Source organism: Argopecten irradians, chromosome 7 (genome assembly GCF_041381155.1).
Source record: "Argopecten irradians isolate NY chromosome 7, Ai_NY, whole genome shotgun sequence".
Lineage (NCBI taxonomy): Eukaryota > Metazoa > Mollusca > Bivalvia > Pectinida > Pectinidae > Argopecten > Argopecten irradians.
Genome location: NC_091140.1, coordinates 32,916,568 through 32,944,374, shown reverse-complemented (window position 1 = coordinate 32,944,374; position 27,807 = coordinate 32,916,568). Strand labels below are relative to the sequence as shown.

The 27,807-nt window shown below is 37.7% G+C and overlaps 2 protein-coding genes across 2 annotated transcripts in view; both read right to left on the bottom strand.

Moving 5' to 3' along the window:
* The window catches only part of LOC138328192 (glycine receptor subunit alpha-2-like), a 66,398-nt gene extending 54,388 nt beyond the window's left edge, over positions 1-12,010 (bottom strand). Inside the window, exon 1 of the mRNA XM_069274878.1 lies at positions 11,249-12,010. Within this exon, the coding sequence (XP_069130979.1) occupies positions 11,249-11,352 (104 nt within the window). The 5' untranslated portion in view covers positions 11,353-12,010. The remainder of the gene's footprint in view (positions 1-11,248) is intronic.
* Positions 12,011-17,561: 5,551 nt separating this feature from the next.
* Positions 17,562-27,442, bottom strand: LOC138328191 (collagen alpha-1(XX) chain-like). The gene is made up of 5 exons (XM_069274877.1): positions 27,164-27,442; positions 25,581-26,135; positions 24,995-25,357; positions 23,194-23,281; positions 17,562-17,740 (listed from the first exon to the last, which is right to left on the bottom strand). The coding sequence occupies exons 1-5, from the start codon at positions 27,240-27,242 to the stop codon at positions 17,626-17,628; spliced, it is 1,200 nt and encodes a 399-aa protein (XP_069130978.1). The 5' UTR covers positions 27,243-27,442; the 3' UTR covers positions 17,562-17,625.
* Between the last annotated feature and the right edge of the window lie 365 nt (positions 27,443-27,807).

Below are 27,807 nucleotides of genomic sequence, written 5' to 3'. Positions count from 1 at the left end.
ATATTTCTATGTATAGTTGTCATTTGATGATATTATATATAAATGTTCTTATCTGTTCATTCAGCTTCATTATTCCACATTCTATCGTACATTCAAACTTGTATTAGTTTATCCAACCTCTTTTGTCCAACAATTTCTTCTTTACAAAGCACTATCATTTAGTGGTTCAGATGTCCCGACATATTACCACAAAACTTCCTCCGCTGGGTCGCAAGTTCGAATCCGATGTGGAGCAGCAGCTAGAAACAGACCGCTAATCGGTAGTTTTTCTCCGGGTATTCCGGTTTTCTTCCACCTAAACATTACACTTCCTTAAATAGCTCTAGCTGTATGATGATTAACCAATGAAACCATAACTAATCATATGACCAATTGGTCCAACCATATTGTCCAAATAAGAAGCTTTCAAATTGTCATAAAATTGTTTTCGATTAGTCTAACCTTCTTTTATATGGTCGTATATTATCATCGGTTAGTTTAACCTCCTTGCTCAACGGTCATATAAATGAACAATTATTTGTCATCTATTAGCCTTTTACTTATTTGTCACATGGATATGGAGTCATGGTAATTGTTGAATGGCCCTCAGACCCAAAGTTCAGCTTACTTTTATAATTATATTCCATAATAACAGAATCTTAATGCAGTGTTTGAGCATTCGTGCATAAGATTTATGATCCCACCATTGCAAGACTCTCCTAAAAAATATTGTTTATTATAACATGAAGCTCATAAAATGGCTGCATCAGTCGCTGCAGTATTTGCAGTCCACAACCAACCATGACGCATGCCTTAAAATATGTTTTAACAGAAATTCCCACTGGCTTGAGTTTTACGAGATGATTTCATTTTGTGTGCTTCCAGAATTATATTACAACATTAAGAATCTATCAAATACACATTCTCTCATCCATGTGACCCAGCCATGTCAACATTCATAGGTTTCGGATATTTCGGCGTTCAGACACCGTCCCGTGCCGCTAGATCATAAACAGTGTGGTTGGATCCAACAGATCGCGTTATTGTTTAGACAAAAATCTATATTCCCCTCCTCGGACAGACACATTAAGACGATCTCTGGATCATTTAGACAGGCCCTACCATCAACTCCAATGAGGCACGAAACACACGTCCTTAACGCATCTCTCTTACATAATTCTGATGGTCTGGGCACACTAACTTCACATCATTGAAGGAGATAACACCATCTGATGTAACGCCTTGACATTTAGATGTATAGCTCGATTGTTTAAAGAAATATTAAACAAAGTTGGTGCAATAGTTTTTAAATGACACTTTTTTTTATTTTAGTGAACGAGTTTCCTTAAGTATCGACTGTTTAAAACAATATCAAATAAAGTTGGTGCAAATGTTTTTGAACACACCTTTTAGTGACAGAGTTTTCTTAAAACAACTATGTATCATGATAGTTTCCTTGAATATCGAATGTTTAAAGCAATATTATTTATTAAAAGATGGCTGTGCGATAGTTTTTGAACGTCACTTTTTATTGAACGATTTTTTTTAATGATAAATGTTTTATAAGAGTATACTCGCTTATAGTGACAAGGTTAAACAAATACACACGTATTAACATTGACCTTGAGTTGAGCGTTCACCTCTGGGAGGAAGACTCTTAAAGCAGTGGTAGTTTATGCTACTTCACAAAGTGAATTGTGGAGCAATGACGACCAGTCTAAATACGTTCATTGGCCTTCAAAAAGTCGTTATATATCAAAACGATTATCAACTTCTGCTTACGTTGTCCAGTTTTGACCATTGAAATAATGGAAAGGCTTCGTGTAACTTTAGCATAGTTCTTAAAATAAATTTTGAAAGTGAAGCTGTTTGGGAATTTCAACACGTACATAGCCAGGCGGGAGGACGTTTTAGGATTACCATAATAATATGACTGATGGCAAGACCTTAGGGGGGATGTTTCAGTAACCATTAATTATGCAATGTTAATACGTTCAATTTATGGAAATAAAGGAGCCGAATTTTCTGTCTATTTTTTATTCATATATTCACACCTCAAACCCTTATTTGATAAAGGAAATCCACACAAGAAAGGGAAGAAATTTTTATTTCTGTAACAGATATTCCGTTTTTGGCCAGTGGATTATATTGGAAGGTTGTCTATCACTTGAACGCTTGCAAATAAAGAGCAATATCACTGAGCTTCTGCAAGATGAAGATTAAGTTTGTCGGATCATAAAAGCGTTTGAATTGCTTGATTATGTAATGAGCTCACTTCAAAGCACCGCTTTCACGCTGACGGGATTTTTTAACAGTGGGGGAAAATGGCGGTCGCAAACTGAAGTTGCCAGTGTGTAGCATTGAATTTGAAAGATTGTGGGTTTTTTATATTTTCATGTATGTGTTACCTTAGAAGTGCTTCGCATTTCGTACCCGAATTAATTTCTTCGCATGCAGAGCGATTTTGATGGAGAAAAAAAAATCAACACCTTTTTAACGATTTTCGCCTTTCTTTGCCCGACTATTGAACCACTTGCCACCAAGACAAAATGGTGGAGGGCTAGTGGTAGATAGTCAGATACGTTATACATTTGACCACCAAGACACAGAGGTAGAGAGCTAGACAGGCAAACACTTTAACTATGTGGTCACCAAGACACAATGGTGGAAAGCTAGTGGTTGATAGACACCTTAACCATGTGGTCACCAAGACACAATGGTGGAGAGCTAGTGGTTGATAGACACCTTAACCATGTGGTCACCAAGACAATGGTGGAGAGCTAGTGGTTGATAGACACCTTAACCATGTGGCCACCAAGACAATGGTGGAGAGCTAGTGGTTGATAGACACCTTAACCATGTGGCCACCAAGACAATGGTGGAGAGCTAGTGTGGTGATAGACACCTTAACCATGTGGCCACCAAGACAATGGTGGAGAGCTAGTGGTTGATAGACTTAACCATGTGGTGGTGGAGAGCTAGTGGTTGATAGACACCTTAACCATGTGGCCACCAAGACAATGGTGGAGAGCTAGTGGTTGATAGACACCTTAACCATGTGGCCACCAAGACAATGGTGGAGAGCTAGTGGTTGATAGACACCTTAACCATGTGGTCACCAAGACAATGGTGGAGAGCTAGTGGTTGATAGACACCTTAACCATGTGGTCACCAAGACCCATGGTGGAGAGCTAGTGTGATAGACACCTTAACCATGTGGCACCAAGACCATGTGAAGTGTTGATAGACACTTAACCATGTGGTCACCAAGACACAATGGGAGAGCTAGTGGTTGATAGACACCTTAACCATGTGGCCACCAAGACAATGGTGGAGAGCTAGTGGTTGATAGACACCTTAACCATGTGGCCACCAAGACAATGGTGGAGGCAAGTGTGTTGATAGACACCTTAACCATGTGGCCACCAAGACAATGGTGGAGAGCTAGTGGTTGATAGACACCTTAACCATGTGGTCCACCAAGACAATGGTGGAGAGCTAGTGGTTGATAGACACCTTAACCATGTGGCCACCAAGACAATGGTGGAGAGCTAGTGGTTGATAGACATCTTAACCATGTGGTCACCAAGACAATGGTGGAGAGCTAGTGGTTGATAGACACCTTAACCATGTGGTCACCAAGACAATGGTGGAGAGCTAGTGGTTGATAGACACCTTAACCATGTGGCCACCAAGACAATGGTGGAGAGCTAGTGGTTGATAGACACCTTAACCATGTGGCCACCAAGACAATGGTGGAGAGCTAGTGGTTGATAGACACCTTAACCATGTGGCACCAAGACAATGGTGGAGAGCTAGTGGTTGATAGACACCTTAACCATGTGGCCACCAAGACAATGGTGGAGAGCTAGTGGTTGATAGACACCTTAACCATGTGGCCACCAAGACAATGGTGGAGAGCTAGTGATTGATAGACATCTTAACCATGTGGTCACCAAGACAATGGTGGAGAGCTAGTGGTTGATAGACACCTTAACCATGTGGTCACCAAGACACAATGGTGGAGAGCTAGTGGTTGATAGACACCTTAACCATGTGGTCACCAAGACATAACATGGTGATAGACACCTTAACCATGTGGCCACCAAGACAATGGTGGAGAGCTAGTGGTTGATAGACACCCATGTGGCAACCAGTGGTTGGACACCTAACCAGACAAGACAATGGTGGAGAGCTAGTGGTTGATAGACACCTTAACCATGTGGTCCACCAAGACAATGGTGGAGAGCTAGTGGTTGATAGACACCTTAACCATGTGGCCACCAAGACAATGGTGGAGAGCTAGTGGTTGATAGACATCTTAACCATGTGGTCACCAAGACAATGGTGGAGAGCTAGTGGTTGATAGACACTTAACCATGTGGTCACCAAGACACATGGTGGAGAGCTAGTGGTTGATAGACACCTTAACCATGTGGTCACCAAGACACAATGGTGGAGAGCTAGTGGTTGATAGACACCTTAACCATGTGGCCACCAAGACAATGGTGGAGAGCTAGTGGTTGATAGACATCTTAACCATGTGGTCACCAAGACACAATGGTGGAGAGCTAGTGGTTGATAGACACCTTAACCATGTGGCCACCAAGACAATGGTGGAGAGCTAGTGGTTGATAGACACCTTAACCATGTGGTCACCAAGACAATGGTGGAGAGCTAGTGGTTGATAGACATCTTAACCATGTGGTCACCAAGACACAATGGTGGAGAGCTAGTGGTTGATAGACACCTTAACCATGTGGTCACCAAGACACATGGTGGAGAGCTAGTGGTTGATAGACACCTTAACCATGTGGTCACCAAGACAATGGTGGAGAGCTAGTGGTTGATAGACACCTTAACCATGTGGCCACCAAGACAATGGTGGAGAGCTAGTGGTTGATAGACACCTTAACCATGTGGCCACCAAGACAATGGTGGAGAGCTAGTGGTTGATAGACACCTTAACCATGTGGCCACCAAGACAATGGTGGAGAGCTAGTGGTTGATAGACACCTTAACCATGTGGTCACCAAGACAATGGTGGAGAGCTAGTGGTTGATAGACACCTTAACCATGTGGCCACCAAGACCATGGTGGAGAGCTAGTGGTTGATAGACACCTTAACCATGTGGTCACCAAGACAATGGTGGAGAGCTAGTGGTTGATAGACACCTTAACCATGTGGCCACCAAGACACAATGGTGGAGAGCTAGTGGTTGATAGACACCTTAACCATGTGGCCACCAAGACAATGGTGGAGAGCTAGTGGTTGATAGACACCTTAACCATGTGGTCACCAAGACAATGGTGGAGAGCTAGTGGTTGATAGACACCTTAACCATGTGGCCACCAAGACAATGGTGGAGAGCTAGTGGTTGATAGACACCTTAACCATGTGGCCACCAAGACAATGTAGGAGAGCTAGTGGTTGATAGACACCTTAACCATGTGGCCACCAAGACACATGGTGGAGAGCTAGTGGTTGATAGACACCTTAACCATGTGGTCACCAAGACACAATGGTGGAGAGCTAGTGGTTGATAGACACCTTAACCATGTGGCCACCAAGACCATGGTGGAGAGCTAGTGGTTGATAGACATCTTAACCATGTGGTCACCAAGACCATGGTGGAGAGCTAGTGGTTGATAGACATCTTAACCATGTGGTCACCAAGACCATGGTGGAGAGCTAGTGGTTGATAGACACCTTAACCACTCTCCTTCAACAGAACAGTATACGAGTAAGTCACTCCCAGCGTTCATAGGCAGCATTGGGTGCCATTTTTGAGCTCGATATGTAGACGGATAGTCTTTCTGAGAGGGAGAATGCACAGCCTAAAGGCCAAGAGTAAGGGATAGCACAGAGATAAGGTCGTGTATATAATAGACATGTGTTTGTCATTTGTGTCATCGGATTGTCTATTATCGTATACTACAGATCAAAGACCCCATTAAGAGACAAATCAGATGTGGTGATTCCGTTGCAGAGAGTATTAATATAGGTTTGTGCCGGTCTTATATTTTGTATAGTTAGTTAGTTTGAATTTGAGGTATACTTTAGGTAGATATATGATATTTGAAACTTAAAACTTTAAACAAAAAGTCTGGTTTTGTATAAGTTGAAAGTACGGTTTTGTAAGTTGAAAGTTACAAGTACTTTTCCATCCGAACACTTTTTTATCTCAACTCATATGTACAATTCGTATCTGTTTCTAGAAACCTGGTCGGAAAACGCTAATATCCCCGAATTTACATTTAAACGGTGAGACGAATTTCCAGACGTTCGATTTTAAGGGTCTCAGTTAAAATTTAGGAAATAACGTAAAATGCATGTGGATTACATGTGGATTACGTATGGAATTACATTTGGGTAAATGAGAAGGAGAAGGCTAGTACATTTTACCATTAAGCTATGGGAACATGCCATGCAGGTTAACCATGGATTGTCGTACAGGAAACATGGATTCGGTTCCAGTATATGTGCTTATGTTGATTGCTCTGGGTCAGTTTAGTTTAATGTCTCATCAAATATATAAGATACAAGTATGAGGGGATTTATGAATGTTTTGGGGGGCTGTGGTTATGCCTGCTCGACGCGAATTTACCTTCTAGTGTAAGTAATTCTGTAATGAAGATCACTATGTTCATAAATTGCTGTTTGCCTTTGAAACCGACTTTGAAAATGTTTCATCTTACAACAATAGATCTACTGTTTTGTCTGCAAAACATTACCATCGGGGTGACACATGAAGAATGTCCCGAATAAACTTCGATGTAAGGAGCGAAACTCCATTTATTAGAAACAAGGAATTTCATTTCCTGGGCCAAAACTTTCAAATATTTGTTATGCTATTTTGCACGCGAGACTTTCTTTTTTCTTTGAAACACCATCTTGTCTTTCAAACAATATTTCTATACTTTAAAACTCTTTTTTGTCCTTAAATCATTTGTCTTGGAAATATTCTTCAAAATAACATTTCCTCTTAGAGACGTTACCTTTTCTATATTTTCTGCACAAGATTCCGAATGTGCAGATGTGTGACCAAGGGATTTGTGCGAGAACCAGTAACAAGTCTTCGAATCGTCAGCTAACGTTTACAATTAAACGATCTTTTACCTGTCAGTATTCTGTGTGAAATATATTGTTTTGTATTTGGTAACATCTGGTGGGTAAGTTGTTCTGTGTGGTACGTCATTAAAAGTAGAAGTTCCTATAGAAGAACAACCGACCAATCGTTGGTTAGACCCTGAATCACAAAAACAGCGTAAATCAATATAGAATAGAAAGTATGACATCTTGACAACTAGGTTACCCCAAATATTATGTTCGTGTACCTCTCCGTGCACCAGTTATCACAATGTGATTAAACTATGCAAGCGCAACTCACTTTACCATTCACCTTATAGAGGTTCCCATTTTATATGAAGCGCTTCTTTAAAGATACTCCACCGCTGAAAAAAATGGTATTTTTTCTTTTTTTATCAAAACAGGAGCAAACAAATTAGTATTTTTCATAAGTTACAAAAGTTACTTACTTTTCACCATAACCACCATCAAAAAGTTTAAGTTACCAATTTTACTTCAAGATGAAAATAACAAAATAATTATTTGCGTCCCGAAAAAAAATCGGTGACACTATGTCCTAAATGGAATGAAGAACTGATTGCGCATGCACCATGAGCAAAATAACTTATTTCATATGTTTTTTTTTTTCTTTCTTTTGTTAATCATACATATATATACACTATTCAAATGATGGGTATCGTTTATACTCTGTCGCCGGTGGAACATCTTTGAAATGTCGTTGTCCGGTTGTCATTCCTTAAAAATGCAACTGAAAGTCTAGTAAAAGCAGCACATTGTTAAAGTGAACCAGTGTTCACAACGTGAACTAGACGTAAGAGCCACACACTCTACCGCTCACCTCTAGGGAGAGATTTCACCGTTTGATGTATACGGTAGTTACTTATAACGGTGTTTGATCTAAACATCATGACTATATACTACTGTATAGTCTATGTAGTCTGCGATACGTGTCTGGATCACCGGTACACAACCATCCCCATGTATGTTTGGTACGATAATACAAAGCCTGGAATTACCGGAACAGCCTCCGTACCAAACAGAGGATTTAGTTTGAAACGCTAATGGTACACTTCCTGTAAAAGATGGCTACAGATTAATCAGATACACACAAAAACTACCTGTCGGTTTTTAGAGACAAATTACCTACATCAATTCCAGCACAGAGGCACTAGAAACGGCATGTTTATCGGTATTGTATTCGTTGAGTATCTTCTTTGGAATTTAACAAGGTTCTTCACTGCTTGAAAATACCTTAGAGTTCTATCAGAATATTTCATTTACTTTCTTTGGAAAATCCAAAAATTTAAGGGAAAACTTATCCAAGATAAAACAAAACGCGCAAACAAACCAACATTTTAGTGAAATTTGTATTTCGCAGTAGACAGCATATACACTATCAATATTCTCAGTGTAGTTCTCCGACGATGCTTAATTCCAAACCATGCTGCCTAAAGGTAGGACCCTTTAAGCTGCTAACAAATCATATTGGTTTGTGTGTATATGGGTCGGCAAGGTTTATTTCTTCACAACTGGGTCTGTTTCACTATTTTTAGATTTGTATGTTGGGGCATTAAGTTCAAAGATATGTATACACTAATTATCCATACCGGAGTCTGTCGTGTATAGCAATATTTATATTATGTATATCAGACCAACTCCGGATTCAACCGGTGGAGCCGCAGGATTTATACATACTAGTTTTTCACATACTTACTACACATGTTAAACGCTTCTCGTACAAACATATTGGTATTTTTTCAATCATGATTACGTAATGTATCTAATATCGCGCGCATTACACGTGACAATTACTGCAAGATTTAGTAAATAACTCATCAGAGAGCTTGTGATTTAGTGCTCTCGGTTTTTTTGTACTTTCTCATCATAGCACGTAAATAAAATGGCGTCGGCAGTTGACAGTCGTGAGAAAATAGGCTATTGCGTAAAACTCCGTGGCGCGAGCATAATTTGTATGACAATTATTATACGATTTGGCAAATAACTAATTAGAATAATATTCGTTCGTTAATATATTTTTGCAAATTGCGCATGATGGTGAAATCTTTAAAAGATTATAATATTAATTATGATATTATAAGATAATGCTAAGAGAAAACAGTATAACTGAACGTATATATCCGGCTGTAATACGACAAAAAAAGTCAAAAGCAAATGTCTACAAAAGAAGTTAGTTCGTACATTACACTTCAGAATATACATTGTTATATCTAAAGTCTAAATTACCATCAAGACGATACACACATAAGACAACCATTATACTCCAAAACAGCCATAGATAGTTCTTCAGACATTGATATTACATGTACCAGGGGGATTATAACTAATCGCTGTAATGTTATTATGATGTGCGGCTTAGTTTAGTGGCTATCAAATCAAGTTATGATGCATTGTGCTTTTCTGCTGTGTATGTTCATAATTATAAACACATTGATATTAATCTATATATATCCGGAAATTGTTAACCGCTCCGGATCCTTTGTACTAATTTAGTATGTACTTGCGTCTCCTAAAGTTCAGAGAGATGGGCCTGTTCGTCCAACATAAGAAAGCTTTTACACAATCTTTTGTTAACTTTTGTTAATATTGTGATATCATAAAAGCATGAAAACATAAAATTAAGATTCCCGACAATTTGAAAATTCTGACAGGCCAGATCCTCAATGCCGAACGTCTAATATTATTGGATTAAAATTTAGAATCGATTATCCGATTATCTTCAAGTCGATAACGTTAACAAAGTGCTATTCGAAAAAGCTCCTTTTCAATTTTTACCTTCGATTTTATTCACTGACAGGATTTTATAATTGATTCCGATTTTTATCAAGCTCCTATAGGTACATTTCTAGAAATAGTCCCTGTATAGACTGAAAGAAATACATTTGTATGTACCTGTGGGACAGTTGCTAGGCGGTTTTTCTCCGGGTACTCCGGCTTTCCCCCACCTCATAAATCTGGCACGTCCTCAAATGACCCTGGCTGTTAATGAGGTGTTAAAAACCAACCACACATACCGGTGATGGATTTTCATCAAAGAAATCTTCTCAAACCATGGTAGGTTTCCCCATTTAAAATAATTCAACGCAGATATCACTCACTGCATTACGCCACTACCATTTACTGTAATGAGTACACTATTATCAGAACAATATCTTCAACAGGTCATCAAACTATCTATAGGCAATCTAGCAAAACGTGAATTGAAATGATAGAATAAAACAATCGATCTACTCATCTCACAAAATCACCAACTCTAAATTTAAAGCTAGCAAAAGATGGAATAAATATCACTCTAAGTTTGAAGTTTAATTGCACTTCTTTTGTTATGTAACAAGAATAAAAGTAGTCAACCAGAACCTTGGAATATTTCAAAGTTAACAAACATGATGGTATAGGTTTAAAAGTAGCACTAATTAAGGGATTCATCTATCAACGCCGAGACCTAATGTCATATCAACTAAATTGCAATAATTACAATTATTGATCTTGAGAGAAGATAAGATGAGCTAAATGGATGAATATATGATGTATATCAAGCTGTTTACTAAACCAGGGGAAATTGTTTACATGTGTGTATATAACACAAGATCACTAGGACCGTGCACTCAACACCTTGACAACAGCTGTCGCCAAAACAGGGGTCGGATCACAGGGGTCTGATTATAGGGGGTCTGAAAATCGTATATGATGGGCAAGTAAGGGGTCGGATCACAGGTCTGACCACGGGGATACGGGTCTGATTACATGACCGGGTCTGATCAAAGGGGTCTGTGGATCACAGGAACAGGGTTCTGATCACAGGGGTCTGATTATATGGGTCTGAAAATCATATGTGGTGGGCAAGCAGGAGAAAATGTCCTGTGACGGTAAATGAACCACTTGTTAAATATACTGTTATATTTTACCACATTTTACTCCGTCTGGACGGCAAAACGCCAGAAATAATTATCTAGGATAATGATATATTATAATACTGGTCTAATTACACAAAAATTACTAGTACTTTCTTACCCCCGTATGTCTTCTATTGTAGAGAGACATGTAAGTATCACTTGATACCGACATGACATGAGTGTCAGTGATAAAATATGTAGACATTTAAAAAATTAAAAATACATCGATAATATTTTTTTCATATATTAGAAAATAAAACAAACTTACAAATCCTTTTTGTTGTCCAGCGCTTTGGTCCATAGTTTGTTGTAGAATAAAATCAGCATTGATAAGTGAAAAAATATTTTTCTTTGTATAATCCAGATTCGCATCCTTGAGAGGTTGAACTTGGACCTGACGTACGAAGTAATATGTTCCCAGTGGAAAACCGCGAAGGGCACTTATCCTAAGAGATATTCCGAAGAATAGAAGAACAGAATAAAAACTGTCCAGCGTTCTGGTGTTCTCCTATGTCCAGTATATAACGGCACTAGAACCATTACTACTCAGGGGAGCACATGCTGAAATCATGACAGGAAAACACGAGGACACGTAAGCGACGACCAATTAACTTGATTACATATCTTTATGTAAGTAATTACACCAAGTAAATCAGCATCTATTTTAGAGAGAAAACACACGCGCACTTACACATACATGCACACGGGTATGTATATAGAACATATACTACACAAGGTAAGCATATGATATATAATTATATATAGCTAATACTCAAAAAGTGTAATAAGCCGGCGTATTCCAGGCCAAATACATGTTGCATGTCACGTGATTTTAGACTGCTGTATACTGCAGTGATGGAAAGGCGATGCGGGGCCCGGTGTGCCTCTCTGCGTATGAGCCAGTTCGTATAAAATGGGTGGAAACTTACAGTAGCCGATCGAAATCAGCTGATGGATTTACTAGTCTTGTTCCGTTCTGTTGCATACCTTCCGTTGAACTCGTTTGGGGTCAACCGCGATAGGGTAAGGTGACACATAAAACTAAAATTAGAATGATGCGAGTATATATCCGGAATCTTGACAAATCTGACTGGTTTCTGATCGCGTACAAAATTGAAACAATGCAGCGCGTCTTGTTTCTGAGTTTAACGGTGCTCAGTATACATGTGTTTACTTAAAACAAAGCGTATCGAAATATCAATATCTATCGTATGAAGACACAAACCAGAACCGTCTTTTGGGACGTGAAACTGACGCTATATCGACATTTCTAACTGTGTAGCATCCCGAACTAAGATTACTGGTGAAACGAGTAACGCTGTGTTCCTTTGGCTCTTTGAAACCGAACAAATGTAATATATTTACTCATTTTTAATATTCCTATATTTCCCCCGTAACATTTCCAAACCTTATCTTTTGTACTCTCCTCAACAATGAAAGCCGTGGACACCGGGTAGAAAAAGGTTAAAATGATTTGTAGTTTAGTTTGCATAAAACGACCAAATGTAATATAATGCTTTCTACGATTCAAATATTCATAGATTTCTCCATATAGCACTACCAAGCCCTTATCTTTTGTCCGATTACCAATTAAAGCCCGGACCCAGGTACAGTTAATCTAAAAACAATTCGTAGTTCATTTTGCATCATAGATTTCAAAGGTTGTAAAATCCTTGTCCCCTTGCTATCACTTGATCTCCTCATGTAGCCCACAATATTTTTTTTTTACTTTTCCACCCCCTTACAAAAGGGAAGTTTGGAATATTACTTAATTGCATCACCCCTTAACATCAAGTCATTAGACTATCTTTTTTTTCCATTTTAATTGCGTATCATTAGTCACAAAAACAAAATAGTATACAAAAAGAGATTAAAATTTCCGAGTTCGAATTCGTGCCTTTCAAAGCCAATGCGTAATTAATTTTATTTTCCCTCTATGGTTCTCGTATTACAATTTACATAACATATTGCGTCACTTCCTGTTCCCGGTCGTGTTCCTAGTAATACATTCGTCACCCCTTGCCCTCCCCCGCACCCGCGCGCGACCAACTCCTATACCTTGTGTATACCCCGCACTGCCAGCAATACAAGGACACGCCGCAATTTGTTGTCGTCTGTCAGTGTCTGGCGCGTGGAGCACGTGCTCGTGTTTCTAATTATGTATGTACGGTACTCCCTTTGTGCCATGGTAATAGTGCTATTGGCATATACACTAATCCAATATTAGCCCAGTGACATAATATTCCACTTGTTATATTGGATCTTATCGAGAATTCTGTTCGATAAATCGTATATTTGGTTGCGCGAAGATTTTGTTGAACGCCGCCAAATTCATCACACGCGTATGACGTCAGCTCGATATCCCATTCTAACCGTTCATTAATTATCGAATAATGACAGAACGCGGGGACACGACTCGGTGAACTTGGTGCACGAGGGAAAAGTATTAACCAATCGTATCTCAAAGGTCATAATTATCTCCTTAAAATTTTACGGAAAGTGTCGATGATTTCTGATTAACACGGTTTTAATTGAGGTAATTGTTGGGAATTGTAGAGCGATTGATTTTGTTTTAGCAATAGGATATCTTTGGGACTTTCCGGCGAAATAAGTAAAATCACACGAGAACTAATGAGCAGGATACAAGTGTTGTACAAAACCTAAGATGTATCTATACTATCATGTGCAGTAGCTAAACCTAAGATGTATCTATACTATCATGTGCAGTAGCTAAACCTAAGATGTATCTATACTATCATGTGCAGTAGCTAAACCTAAGATGTATCTATACTATCATGTGCAGTAGCTAAACCTAAGATGTATCTATACTATCATGTGCAGTAGCTAAACCTAAGATGTATCTATACTATCATGTGCAGTAGCTAAACCTAAGATGTATCTATACTATCATGTGCAGTAGCTAAACCTAAGATGTATCTATACTATCATGTGCAGTATTAACATCTTGATCATTTGTCACAGCCAAGCTCATTCGTACCTGTAACTTTTCCTCTGTCAAAGTCGAAGGTACTTTGTCTCATATGTTTTGGGAGGTTTTTGCATATTTGTATGGTGTCTCCTTGTCATAGTGTAACTCTTGCCCTTTTTAAAGTGCTCTCCCTCTGGCACACCCAAATGGTCACATGATACTGGCAACTGGCAAGCCAGTCGCCCTAATTCCTGTATGCTGAGCGCGAAGCAGGATCAGGAACTACCACTTTTATAGGCTATGGTGTGTCTCGGCCAGGGTACAGAACCAGAGCCTTCCTCACAGGGGCGAGCGCTCAACTGAAGGCCAAAAGTGAGGCGTTATCGAGAGAGACGTTAAGAAGAACAAAGCCAAATAAGAAGAAGTGAAAAATTTAAATCCTTTTAGTTGTCTATCTGGCAATTGGGACAGCATCAATTCTAACGTCCTACCAGCAGAGAAATTCGCACTATATAGTCCAAACATGGAAAAGTAATGGTACTGAACCCTAGATATTTTTGTTACAAGTAATTACTGTTATGATACTATCTGTCGTTGGTAGTGAGCTCGTCACCACCCGTATTCAGAGCAAACAATTGCAATTTCTTGACAAAATATCCCGCAATCTATATTCTTGTTTTGGTTTTCTGGAGATATTGCTGACTCATTGGATTCGAGGTCAAAACGACTTAATTTGTTAACATAAAATAGGTTACAAAAGCGAAGGAATGTTGACATCGCCTTGGTGCACACCTTTGAACGTTTGAAACAATCAAACCTTCGAGTCAACGCTCACAAAGCATTCGTACTACATTGTACATCATCTTTAAAATAGGAGATCCATGTATACTACAAGTTTAGATATTGCATAAAAAAACATAAATTATACATATGATCTGCATCCTTTTATTTGAATAATGCCATGATGCATTTTTTTACGTTGATTAACTAACTGTTTAAAACAAATAATATATAAGGAATTATTTCATACCGATTTGGGAATTGTCATTATACGAATAACATATTTGAAATAACCTTTTATACAACTGAGCCCAGATGCTTATGACCAAGAATATGTAGATTGTAATTTAAACGTGAGCATCATTACCATGTAATGCACATTACTTTCTTTTCAACATGGCCAAACGGGGCAATATATCGTCATATTTTCCTTTCGATACCCCTCGAACTTACGTGTGTAGTAGAAACATATCGAATACACTTGAACAGACATTGGTTTTCTTTAGACCCATAGGGCTGTTCAATACACATAAATGCCAACTATATTTAATTTCTAACTTTATATTGGTGTAATAAAACATAAAAATATCATAATTATTTATCATTTTATCATTCCACACGTTTATATCAACGTCACGCCGCCTTTGTTTGGGCTTCTTTTTATGTAAACTCTCCCCAGAGTTTTATTACGGGTTCTTTTTATCAAGGTATAGGAGACGCCATTCCAGTAGCCTCGAACCAAAGTGTCACTCGGTGTATAGCCTCTAATAAAGTCCGGACTTAAGGAACATTGTTTTCTCCATGTTAAATAAGCAACGCCATTGATCTGATCAGATATAAAATTAGTTTGAATCGATCTTCCTATCTTGTCGCCATGGTAACGTTATTTTATATACAGTTGTTGTCCCATCAAACAATGTTTCTATTCCGGAGAATTTGATTCCCAAAAACTAAATGAAAAACAGATCAATGCTCATGAGTCAGGCCACGTTATGCGAACTATACGCGGGTTGCATGTATATTGTATGTAAGTAATGGAGTACTCGGTCTTTATGTAATATACAGTCAAACCTGCCGTAGCGACCAGCATTGTGCCATCTTCCAGGGGTTACTATCCTTGACGTTATATCCACCCGTGGACTATTTTTTAGTAAAACTTGAGGCAACAGTAGGCACAGGTTATTTGATCATTTGATGTACATCAAAGGAATTGTATAATCTGACCAGTGTCAAAAAACTGACCAATCCTGTAATTGGTCAGTAGTTTTCTCCTGAACTGCCTCCAGTTTGTTTTACTATGAGATAGCTCTGGGGTGGATGTAACGACAGTGATAGTAACCACTGGAGTATCGAAAAGGCCATTGTGTATACACTACTTGCTCCAAAGGGCCAATTTCTTCTAACACTTTAAATTGTCAAATTCAATCCCAGGTCACTTGGCTTTTAGGCGATTTTTAACCTCTTAGTTGTCTTTTAAGTTTAAGGCCAAGCACATTGAAATGACAGTTTTGCTACATTTTCACTTGCAGTATAGGACGACATTCATAGTATTGTAACAAGGAACGTGTCTACGAGAATGCATTTTATCGCACCTCGGACAGAAATGTCCCCAAATGATTGGCGGAGAGCCGTCACGTGGTGACCCCCTATCACTTTATAGGGGGTCAGTAAATTTTATTATGGTGCAATATGGCGGCTCTCGCCCTCGCTTCAAAATTTAAACACATTATCTTCAACTAAATATACCACTTCATTACCGTAAAACTATATATTAATGGTTAATTTTTGTGTAAAAATAACTTTAATCGTTTTAATACTTCAAATTACATGAAATACATTTTTTAAATACGAGTTGCTTCCCCTACGCCAGTTTGAAAGTTGATGACGCGGCGAAAGTCAAACGTAACAATTCAAGCGTTTTCTAGACTGTGATTATAAACAAATGAAGGTGTTCGTACCTACAGATCAATCTTCACTCTACAATCAATTTATCGGCATAACTTTTAAGTGATTATCTCAGCGAAAATGCACAGATGATCAAGGAGATTGTGCTTAAAATGTTAGATGGATGTTTGTGTCACTCTTGTTTGTGATGCTTTCAATATACAGACAGTCTGGTGTCGTATTGAGGTTAGGCCTACTGTAGGAATGTCGAAATTATTGTTGATTTATGAATTATTCATTCTTCTTCTGCAGGTTCCTTATACAGTATATTTGAAAATTCTTGAAAGAAATACACAGATAAATATGTAACCTAGGCCAATTATTTTAAAAGTGGCGATTGTTTGTTATCATTCGCGCCAGTATGATTTAAGTTTGATTTCACATTCTTGACCAAACAGATAAGAAACAAAGAATTAATGAATCAAATAAATGGTTCTCGATGCGATAAATTCGTTATATAGTCAGTTACTGACCCCTATAAAGGCATAGAGGGTCAGTAAGAAGTATAGGAGGCTCGGGCTACGCCCTCGCCCCTATAAATCTTACTGACCCTCTATGCCTTTATAGGGGGTCAGTAACTGACTATATAAGAATGCATTATATCGCTTGAATCATATCTAAAGCAAGGTTCCATAATCTATATTTCATGTAATATCATAGTTTTTTTAGGTTCAGTAGTATATTCTTATTACTTCGGCCCCTTTTCGATCTGCATCTGTTGTTTAATAAGCCATGTTCAACTATCTCAACCAGCGGAAGTAATGTCTTATTAACTTTCAACCCGAAGTTGGTTGATAGTCGTACCGGAATTCAATCAATCACTTCATTAACGAAAGCAACATTAACATGCAGGAAATTAAAATCTTAATCAATCAAGCGAATTCAAAGTCATTGCCCTCGTATTCCGAGAACAATAGTAAAATCAACGTAAAATTTCGTTACATGTGTTTGTTTTCCGATTTAGAGAGACTAGTGGATAAGAGATAAGAGTGTCAGTGTAACTTTGCCGGATTGAATTTAACGTTGATTTGCCGTTCCTGAGTCTCATTATACTGCCTCGTCCAGGACACGTCTATTTGGCCGCCACCTTCTGGGGCAACTTTAAACCTGGAGAGATAAAAAGTCCAACAGTGAGAAGAAAACATACATCGAAATAGAACTTTGCGAATAGTGACAAAAATAAAACCGGTATATAGCCGGTTATTTTCGCTGTTCAAAATTTTGAAATTTTGATTTGAATAGAATTTACTTTTCACCAATAAACATTTCGCGTTCTGGCTATAGACATATACATATTTTATATCATTTACTCTTCATTTATATTATTTGGTGGATGAAATTAAATTGTCTTACGAAAACCGTGAAAACTACCTTCTATAAGGTAGACTTCAAATATTAATTATTTACTCAATGATATGTATTATAAATTCGCAGAATTGTAAACGTTATTTCTGTGTTAGGGTCGGCTTTGTTCGCGACACAAGTGTTCATCGGCGCGCATGGTCTGTACAAGGTGTGGCGAAACAAGCATATACTTTCCCGAACTTCAACGGAAATGGCCAATGTCTAACGATAAAATCAACCACATGGAGGAAGTGACGTCACACCAGAAGTGAGATGTCGTGGTGACTGTTAAGTATAAAAAAGTTGTTGCTGGCATTTTGAATATATAAGATATGGATCGTTGTTTCCTTTCACAAATGACCCGCCTTATCTGTGTTGGTAGTACAGGGCATTTAGCAATGTCAGGCCAAGTATTTGCCATGAAGGCACTAATACAAACTGATTACGATATCGTCGGGGAGTCCGTTGCTTTTTTTTATATCAGAAATGTACAATTACTACCAAAGCTAAGATGATTAACCCTTCACCTGACAAGAACCCTCGAACCACCTGTGTTCTGTATCAGATAGAGCCACCAATGGGAATTAAATGTACCACAAACGATCTCTCCATCAGAGTTAACGATGCCGCCACAGAAACATGGCGTTTTATTTGTAAATCCAACGATAGTATGACTTGATCTTGGGTCACAAAACTCAAACATTTATAACCAACCCTTTGCCCCACATAGGCGTTTTCATAAACACAGACTGTGTATTAGAATAATCAGTGTGGTTTTATAACAACCCAATGTAAGACAGGTAAAATCGCGGCCCATTATTACTAAGCAGACATCGTCGTCAATCGGGACCACGTGGGAGTTGGTAGTAACCACAACATACATATAGTTATATCTAAACTGGTAACATGTCAATGACCTCTGGCCCTCCAATAGTTCTCTAATTTCCGTCAGACTGTACTATCGACAATCGGGAATCTTCGGCACTTTCTCGTAGTCGCGACATCCCAAGGAAGTTCTCCGCCTACGGAAAGTGCCGACGACTTCCGAAAGTAAGAATTGGCATTCAAAATGTCTTGGCAGCAAGCAACCATCAATAGTTCTGAAATCATGTTCCGTCAGACCGCACCACCGACAATCGGGAATCTTCGGCACTTTCTCGAAGTCGCAACATCCCTTGGAATTTTCCCGTTTTCGAAAATTGCCGACGACTGTCAAATTTCAGAATCGGCATTTGAAACGTCTTGGTAGCAAGCAACCATCATAGTGTAAAGCAACGCATGGTTAAGAGTAGAGAATTAAGGAAGAGAACCTGTCAATAGTCTCTGCATCTCGGGAAATTCCGAAGATTGGCAGAAATTTCCCCGTTGAACGGAAGTAGGCCTATATCAATATCCGTGATAGACTAATATGACTTAAAGGATGTGATACAGTTTGAAGTAATGGTCAAAGAAACCTCTACGAGAATTTGTATACAAGAGAGGTAAATGTATAGGCACTCAGTCAAAATAATGACTTGCATTATCTGATGTCTATACAAAGCATTTATTAATATTTGAAATCTAACAGATAACCAGAAAAGGTGAGAACGGTCTATGACGTAAATTTAGTCTGGGGTTAATTTAAACAATATTTGGTAAACTTCGGCACTGTTCGTAAACGAAAAATTGGCAGCGAACAATACCTACATCGTAGCAAGAACAGAAGTCATGAGGATATCTTAAGACGTTTATGAAATGGTAAATCTGTCGACGACACAACAAGTTACAGACATTTCGTACAAAAACCTATGTGTGTATGTCTTGGCGTTGTTTTGACAATAATGCCAGTAGGAAGTTGTGTATCGCTGTTAATTGAATGTTTGTTTTCACAACACCGGCATTTTATTTCTTTAATTAACATGGAGCATATGGAAAAGATGAAGCGAGATTGTAAACAGAAGAACATGCCGTTTCATCGCGTACTGACACTCTTCAATCAACACATTGCCTACTTTAGTGATCGTCTGCTAGTTCATGAAAACACTATCAGATAGATATGATGGAAATAGATACGGAATTTCAAAGAAATCGGTCGATAATGCAAATTAAAGGACAGACAAGGTCAGCCAATGGACGACATTAAAAATCAATTACTTATTACATGCATACTGGTAATACTTAGCTTATTTCTTAACCATACATTGTACCGCTATTGAATATGATGCACATTAAAAGATCAAACTACCTGTATCATCTGTTGTGACATAAATGGGCCTAGACTTCAGTTTTGGTATGACATAGTCCAGGGGTGGATATTACGACAGTGATAATAATCCCTACAATATAATGGATGTGATTGTGACTTGGCAAATACAAATGATATTTCTCGTGATTTTATATCATTTGCTATAAAGTCCTCTCTTCTTTTGACCTGGCAATTTATTTAAAGAAATGATGAAATCTACATTCCTGTTTGGACCCCTGTATCAGTATAATTTGGCTAAAGAAAACATGTCGGGCGGCTTTCTGTGAGTCATGCTTTCCAGCAATGAGAGGGCGCCATTTTTTCACAAATCGAGCAGGGCTAAAGTATGCATTACAAAAACAAGGAGAGGAATCATTATCTCTACTGTGTTGTTTGTAAATACTGTCACAGTCAACTTCGAACTTTCTTAACTAAAATACCAAAGCAGCTCCACGTGACGATATCTACATGTCGCTAGGCACTAGTAAAAACTGTAGTGAAATCCACTTGAGCCTTTCCGGAGTAACGTTGAAATTGGACCTTGAATGCCAATGAAAATGGACCGTGCCCATTAGACATAGACAACTTCTAGTCCCTATTTGAAACTGGGGGCCGCGTTGGCCGGAATTTTTCGAAAATGATTGTTGAAATGAATAAAACTGGTATACAGGTGGAAACATTGGGTGTACAGTCGGTACAATTGAGTATACAGTCGGTATCATTGGGTGTACAGTCGGTATCATTGGTTGTACAGTCGGTATTATTGGGTATACAGTCGGTACCATTGAGTATACAGTCGGTACTTTTGGTCACAGGGACCTGACACGACTTTTTTAAACTAACAGTATACATATATATATATTATAGTATCAAGGGTATGAACTCGGCGGTCGAGAAAAACGAACCTATTTTTTTAAAACCGTGATTATTTTAATAAATGGGTTCTACACAACATTGACGGATATCTTACCTTAGAGAGAAATAATTTATCTTTCCATTGAGTGCTTGATGAACAAAATTGGCCAAGTATTGACGAAGTTATGGCTTGATGAATCAGGAAATTTACGAAAAATATGCCAGGTAGACATTTCCCTGTCCGGTCGAAATGTCGTCTCGGCTCTAATGGGCACCTCAAAAACCAAGCCAAAATCACAAAATCTACGCTTGTGGTGGTAAACAGTATCCATAACTGTGTTCATCCACAATCTCCTTTGGAGGTGTCATGACCCGTACTTTGTAGAAACCCCATTTAAACATCGTGTAGCTCACTTACTTTAACCGTGACCGCCATGTTCATTTGTTTTTCGGAACGCTTCTCGAGTTTACCGACAAGCACAACATAACATAATTTGCATAATGTAGTCACTTTATGTAAAGTCGAGAAGCGTTCCGAGAGAAAAATGAACATGGCGGTGACGGTTAAAGTAAGTGAGCTACACGATGTTTAAATGGAGTTTCTACAAAGTACGGGTGATGACACCTACAAAGGAGATTGTGGATGAACACAGTTATGGATACTGTTTACCACCACAAGCGTAAATTTTGTGATTTTGGCTTGGTTTTTGAGGTACCCATTAGAGCCGAGACGACATTTCGACCGGACAGGGAAATGTCTACCTGGCATATTTTTCGTAAATTTCCTGATTCATCAAGCCATAACTTCGTCAATACTTGGCCAATTTTGTTCATCAAGCACTCAATGGAAAGATAAATTATTTCTCTTTAAGGTAAGATATCTGTCAATGTTGTATAGAACCCATTTATTAAAATAATCACGGTTTTTAAAAAATAGGTCCGTTTTTCTCGACCGCCGAGTTCATACCCTTGATACTATAATATATATATGTATACTATTGGTTAAAAATTTTCGTGCCAGGTCCCTGTGCATATAGAAAGCACCGTTTGTACTATATAATCATTAATTATTCATAATCAATACATTTTAATTACTCATTCTGATTCTCACTAATATATGATCTCATTAAAATATGGAAAAGTGACATATTTCATACTTCACACCGAATTTTATCATATCTGAATTATATAAAATGCATTATACTATCATGTTAGCAAGCGCAGAGATAATCTGGACAAATATTAAATTCAGGTTTATTCACATCAAACTACAGGTTAAAGTATCAGGATAAATAACAATCATTATAAAATACTATCTAGATAAAGAGGTACAAATTGGTGATGATAGTTTGAAAGTGTCTAAAACTTCATCAATGGTCAGGTTGATGACATCTAAGTTTGATTAATGGTTATTATGGTTAAGTTGGAATCAGCTTATATTCAATTATGCAGACATCTAATTTACTGCGCATGTTCGTATGTAGTATTGGTCGAATAAGAATATTGTTCCGAACCGAAGTCCGTGGAGAAAAAGATATGTTTCGTTTACCGTTTCAATATATTTAAATCTAAATTAGTCCATTCCTGTTGATGACATTTAAAGAAAATTAAGTTATGTTTTTTTATTGATTTTACATCTTTAGAGATGGTCGCAATTGTTTCTATGTTGTACACATACCGTGTGTATCCGTACCACTTGTACAAAATTGATACGGCACCGCCAAATGGAATGCATTTGGATTTTTCCATGATGACGGCAAATATATGAAAGATACGCTTCGAATAAAAAGGCCAAGTTTTTTATGATAAAAAATAGATATGTATAAAAGTAAAACCTAAATAGTTTTGGCATACATTGAAATAAATAATCCATGTAATTTCATCGGATATAAATACTCTCTGTCTTGTTTTCATCAAAGAAAACATTTCAAATGAAAAATCGCGAGTCTGCCATCTTGAATCCAAGTGGTACCCTTCTGAAGACGAACCACGATTGTACCGGTACAGTTCTGTTCCTTTTGAGATACATCAGTTTCGTATCGAACGCACTGTCAGTTCATTTGTATACGAGTTATCTTTCTTGCACTGAGAACAGTTTTTATCTGTATATGCTCTAACAAGGAAAATGAATACGTACCAGCGTTTCCGCCACAGAACGACAGCTGCAATAATACATAATGCTAAAAGTCCCCCTAAGGCAGCGCCAACCAACAGTGGAATGTTATCTGTAAATTAAATATAACGCTTTTGAAATTATGTAATGTATTAAGTCCATTTTATTTATGATAATCCGGAGATTGTCAATGTCAATAATTTGTAAACTATTTGTTAATATCACTGCGTTCCGAGGCTTTAAATCTATCGAACGAAACAATAATTTGATACACTGAAATATAGCCTTTTCTCTTGTCTAAACATAATTAAAATTATATCATATTTAAATCATATACATGATATCCATGTATTGTCATTACGTAGAGAGAATTCAATATTGACTCCGGTCACTGGCGATCCAATTTTGTTTTCGAAATAAAAAGCTGTGAAAATAACAGTATGGTGTATATATCAATCGTACATGTATAATGGTGGGTATGTGTGCACTTATGTAAGCCAATGTGTTCTTCGTGAACCGAATTGAATTTCTTAATTACAGTCTAACCTGTCTACAAAGACTAACTGATGGATAAAGGAACAATGGTCTTTATACATTGTCAAAGAGTCTTGCTATTTGTCGTTTGGTACCTTATGAAAGATGTCGTTTTTAGAATGCAGTTTTTATACAGAGGTGGTCGCTAAGGTAAGTTTTACTGTATGTTTAGCTGTAGATCGATGAGTGTCTGAAGATTTTGTATACAGAGAGCGTGTGGTATGTAGATTGTTAAAGGCTTTCCGAAACGGCTTTTAATTTTTTAAAGGGAATATAAAACGAGATCGGTCATTTTGTAGAGTCGTAAAAATTATTAACTTACCATTAATACTACACTTATCATCGCCTTCTCAACAATATGATTAAAATAAAATGTTAATTTTCATAACGCGGGTCGTTTTATGTTTCCCACCGTCGCTCTAAATACCGCTTGAAAGTTAACTATCACTGCGCCAGACGGCAAAACAATGAAATGACTCCCCAATGTTATATATTACGGAGAAAATCTTGCATATGTTTGGTGTTATAAGCACACCTTAGGCCGTCGGTATATATTTTCTGATGTTATTAATGTTTTTTATAAGACCTTTATGTTTTACTCCAGAAAGGTAGTGGGCCTCTAAGACCGATGATGAAAACCACAATTCTGGTTATTTTCGACAAATCAATCTATAATAATTCATGAAAAATTATTCAACCCTCCTTTTTAACACCATGGACTAAACACAATTCAGATTGTTTTGTCCGACATATCCAGTCTGTGTCATTTACTGAGTACCAGGTTTAGAAAGTAGATGAAACCCGAAGAACCCGGATAAAACCCGCCATCTAAGGTCAAAATCTGGCAACTATTTCAGGTAGGATTCGAATTCGAAACTGTCCTAGGCATGACAGTGGAAGAAACTATGGCTAATGGTAGAATTGTAGTTTGAAATCTTGTTGCTCATTGATGAAGCTTACTCGGACTAAACGATAAAGCTTTGGCACATTATAATAATGCTTGTTATTTGATAAAGTTAACTGAAACTACAATAATGATACCCGTTTGAAAAAAAAGATTATCCAGACTACAATAATTGTATTGCCATTTGATAAAGCTTACTTGGGAGTCCCTCTCATCTCTATTCAATGGTTACGACCAATCGGATCCCCTTTTTCCGGTAATCTTCGGAATAGAAATATTTCCGAAGATTGACGGAAATTACTCCGAGATGTCGCGATTGTGGTTACGACCAGCTAATTTCTATATATCAATTACACAAATTGTACAATGCAAGTTTGTATATTTTACCTTGTCCATTTTTCCGGTTAACTTTTTGTTGGTTACCAGACAAACTTAGCGCGGCGGACATTTTCCCTGTCGTCGACACATTACTGGCGTCTCCTGTGTTTGACACTTGAGGCGTACCAGCTACCCATTCGTGCTGATTCGTAGTTCTTATTGTCGTTGCCAATAACGACTCACCATGACCCTTGTCGAGGATGGGGGACCCTGTCTGTTGTTTTGAAGATGTTGATCTTGCCTGTTCGCTAGAGGTCACCGTGGTCGAGGTCAAAGGAAATAGACTGTGGGGTATGGTATGTTGGGTGGTAGGCGGTGGGGTAGGCGGTGGGGTAGGACAGTTCAGTAAAGCATTCGCTCGTGAGGAAGGGTCTAGCAAGGTCAAAAAATAAAACATATCAATAAGTTTTTCATCATTTAAATAGATAGATATAAAAGTCCTCTTTGTCTTTTCTGTTTTCCTTTATATTTTTCAATACCTCATAAATATGGGTTTTTTAACATATCTACAAATTTCGTCATCAAGATATGTCCGTATAATTCACTAGAATTTCGGAAAGTCAATCAAGGTACAAAACTCTTATCTCAAACTTACCAAGTTTCGGAACAAGTGCCGGTACCAAATTACACAGATATATAAAAGAGTCGACTTTTTGAACATAATATGAATCCGGATCACTCGACACATTTCGGATCTCTTTATTACTTTCTGATGCCGCATCTCCGATTCCAATGACAAATATTTCGGTATTGTTCAAAGACTTAAATATTTTAGTTTCGTTCATTGTTCCAACAGGATCGTCAGATTCTCCGTCCGTCAACAAAACTATTGTCTTGTTAGCGCCAGGCCGTCCGCCATTTCGCGGAAGAAAGGAATTCAGGCGTACAAAACGAAATGCTCCAGCGGTGTTAGTGTTGCCTCTTGGCGCTTGGAAACGTGTTCCGTTTAGATTTTGAAGAAGTTCATCACTTGTGTTGTAATCAGCTAATTTGAAAATCTCACTGACATTATAATTAAATGTTACAACAGATACCCGGATGTCGTCTGGTCCGATCGTCAGCCATTTTGTGACGTTGCGTATGAAATCAACAGCTTGCATCTCATCTTGGATCGAAATACTTAGTGACGTATCCAAAACAAAGACGATATCTACAAATATAAATTAAGTGTATGTTGCTATGGAAAGATGACAATATCGTATATCTATTCAACAGATCTTGAAAAAAAAATACATGCATGCAGGAATGCTCCATTGTGCGCTTTACGTTTAAATTATCGGTCTTTCTTTAGATTTTAGATTATCGTTTTCACAACTTAAACTATAAAAAAAAATACAGACGGCCAAAAAGTTTAGACGTACGTTAAGATATACGTTTACCTTTACACAGTTTTGACTTTTTGCGACATTATCAAGTGCGTTGAGCCGCGACTCTTGAGAAAAATAACAGATGCAAAACTACCAACTGTAAACTGCCTCGTATTCTACAACTAGCCCTACTCCCCTTCTTTGCTTGCTCGAGACCCAAATCGTGAAATATGTTGGTACGAGTCCATTGTTTTTTTACTAAGTACTGTCCAAATTTAAACGACGTTGGTTATATGGTTCTTTCGGTTTCTTTCCAAACCACATTGCTTCAATGACCATAACTATTGAGGTAACTTAATACAAACAAACTGTTCTATCAAGTTAAAGGCAAACAGAATACTGTAGTTTGAATTCATAGTGTTTATTTTTTTTTATTAACAACAAATGGTTCCATATTCATTATCGTGGTTACCTGATCAGACTATGTTATCAGTTATTGGATCCTGCCCCTGTTACTTAGTAAGACCTCAAAATGGTTATGGTTTGATGACTTCCGGTTCCTGTTTTCTCAAGTTTACGCAAATATATTTATCAAGAATTAAATCATCAATATGATGAGGACGAGACTAAAAACGTCTGTACGACGAAAATTCCCTAGTTTCATCTGAAAATCAGAACGAGACACGACGGGACGGACATTATTTTTTACCGTGCATCTTTATTTCTTTGAGATTTCATTTTTTATCAAGCATCGTTTTTTTATTAAAAATAATCTTCAGATTCGAACAAAATTACATATATATGTCTAAGTCAAATGGTCGCTGTTATAGTATTTCTACATTGAATAGCCTTTGTTTTAAAACATAAATACCATTTTTGATTGCTCCTATTTCCCTGGTAGAAAAACACAGAATCAATGCAAGTAGAATCGAAAACAGCTGGACGTACATCTTCCAAAAGTCACTTATCAAAATGCTAGTCTCTTATATTTGCCGATATCGTCGAATTAATTTGTTCCATTTTGTCCCGAAGCAAATTATTCACGTATAAAAACTAGCAATAAGGTAACACTGCATAAAACGAATATATTTTACATGGCGCAAATTATCGAACAGGTTTCAAACAACCGGCGTTTATATAGTGGCATGACTAAGTAAGTAAACAGTTTAGATAAACTATTGATTTTTAAATCTATTATATGTGTATCGTTACCACACTTGGTTAGGATATTAATGACCACTCTGGTGCACCTTTGATTCGACAAACACCTGGAGTATAGCTCCGTAGGGTCGAGTCTTGGACTATTGTCAATAAAGTGAGAACAGGTAATTTACCATAAATTCCCCACGTAGATATATTTCGGCATTACGTATCAAGCCTGTTTGATTTGATTCAAATGAAACGCACTTCCTTTTTAAGGTCATATTTGTCGAGTTTTTATCTTTCAATCGTTTTATAATGTTTACAGTAAAAGTAAATTGTTCCTTAAACAACCTAATACCACAGTATACAACA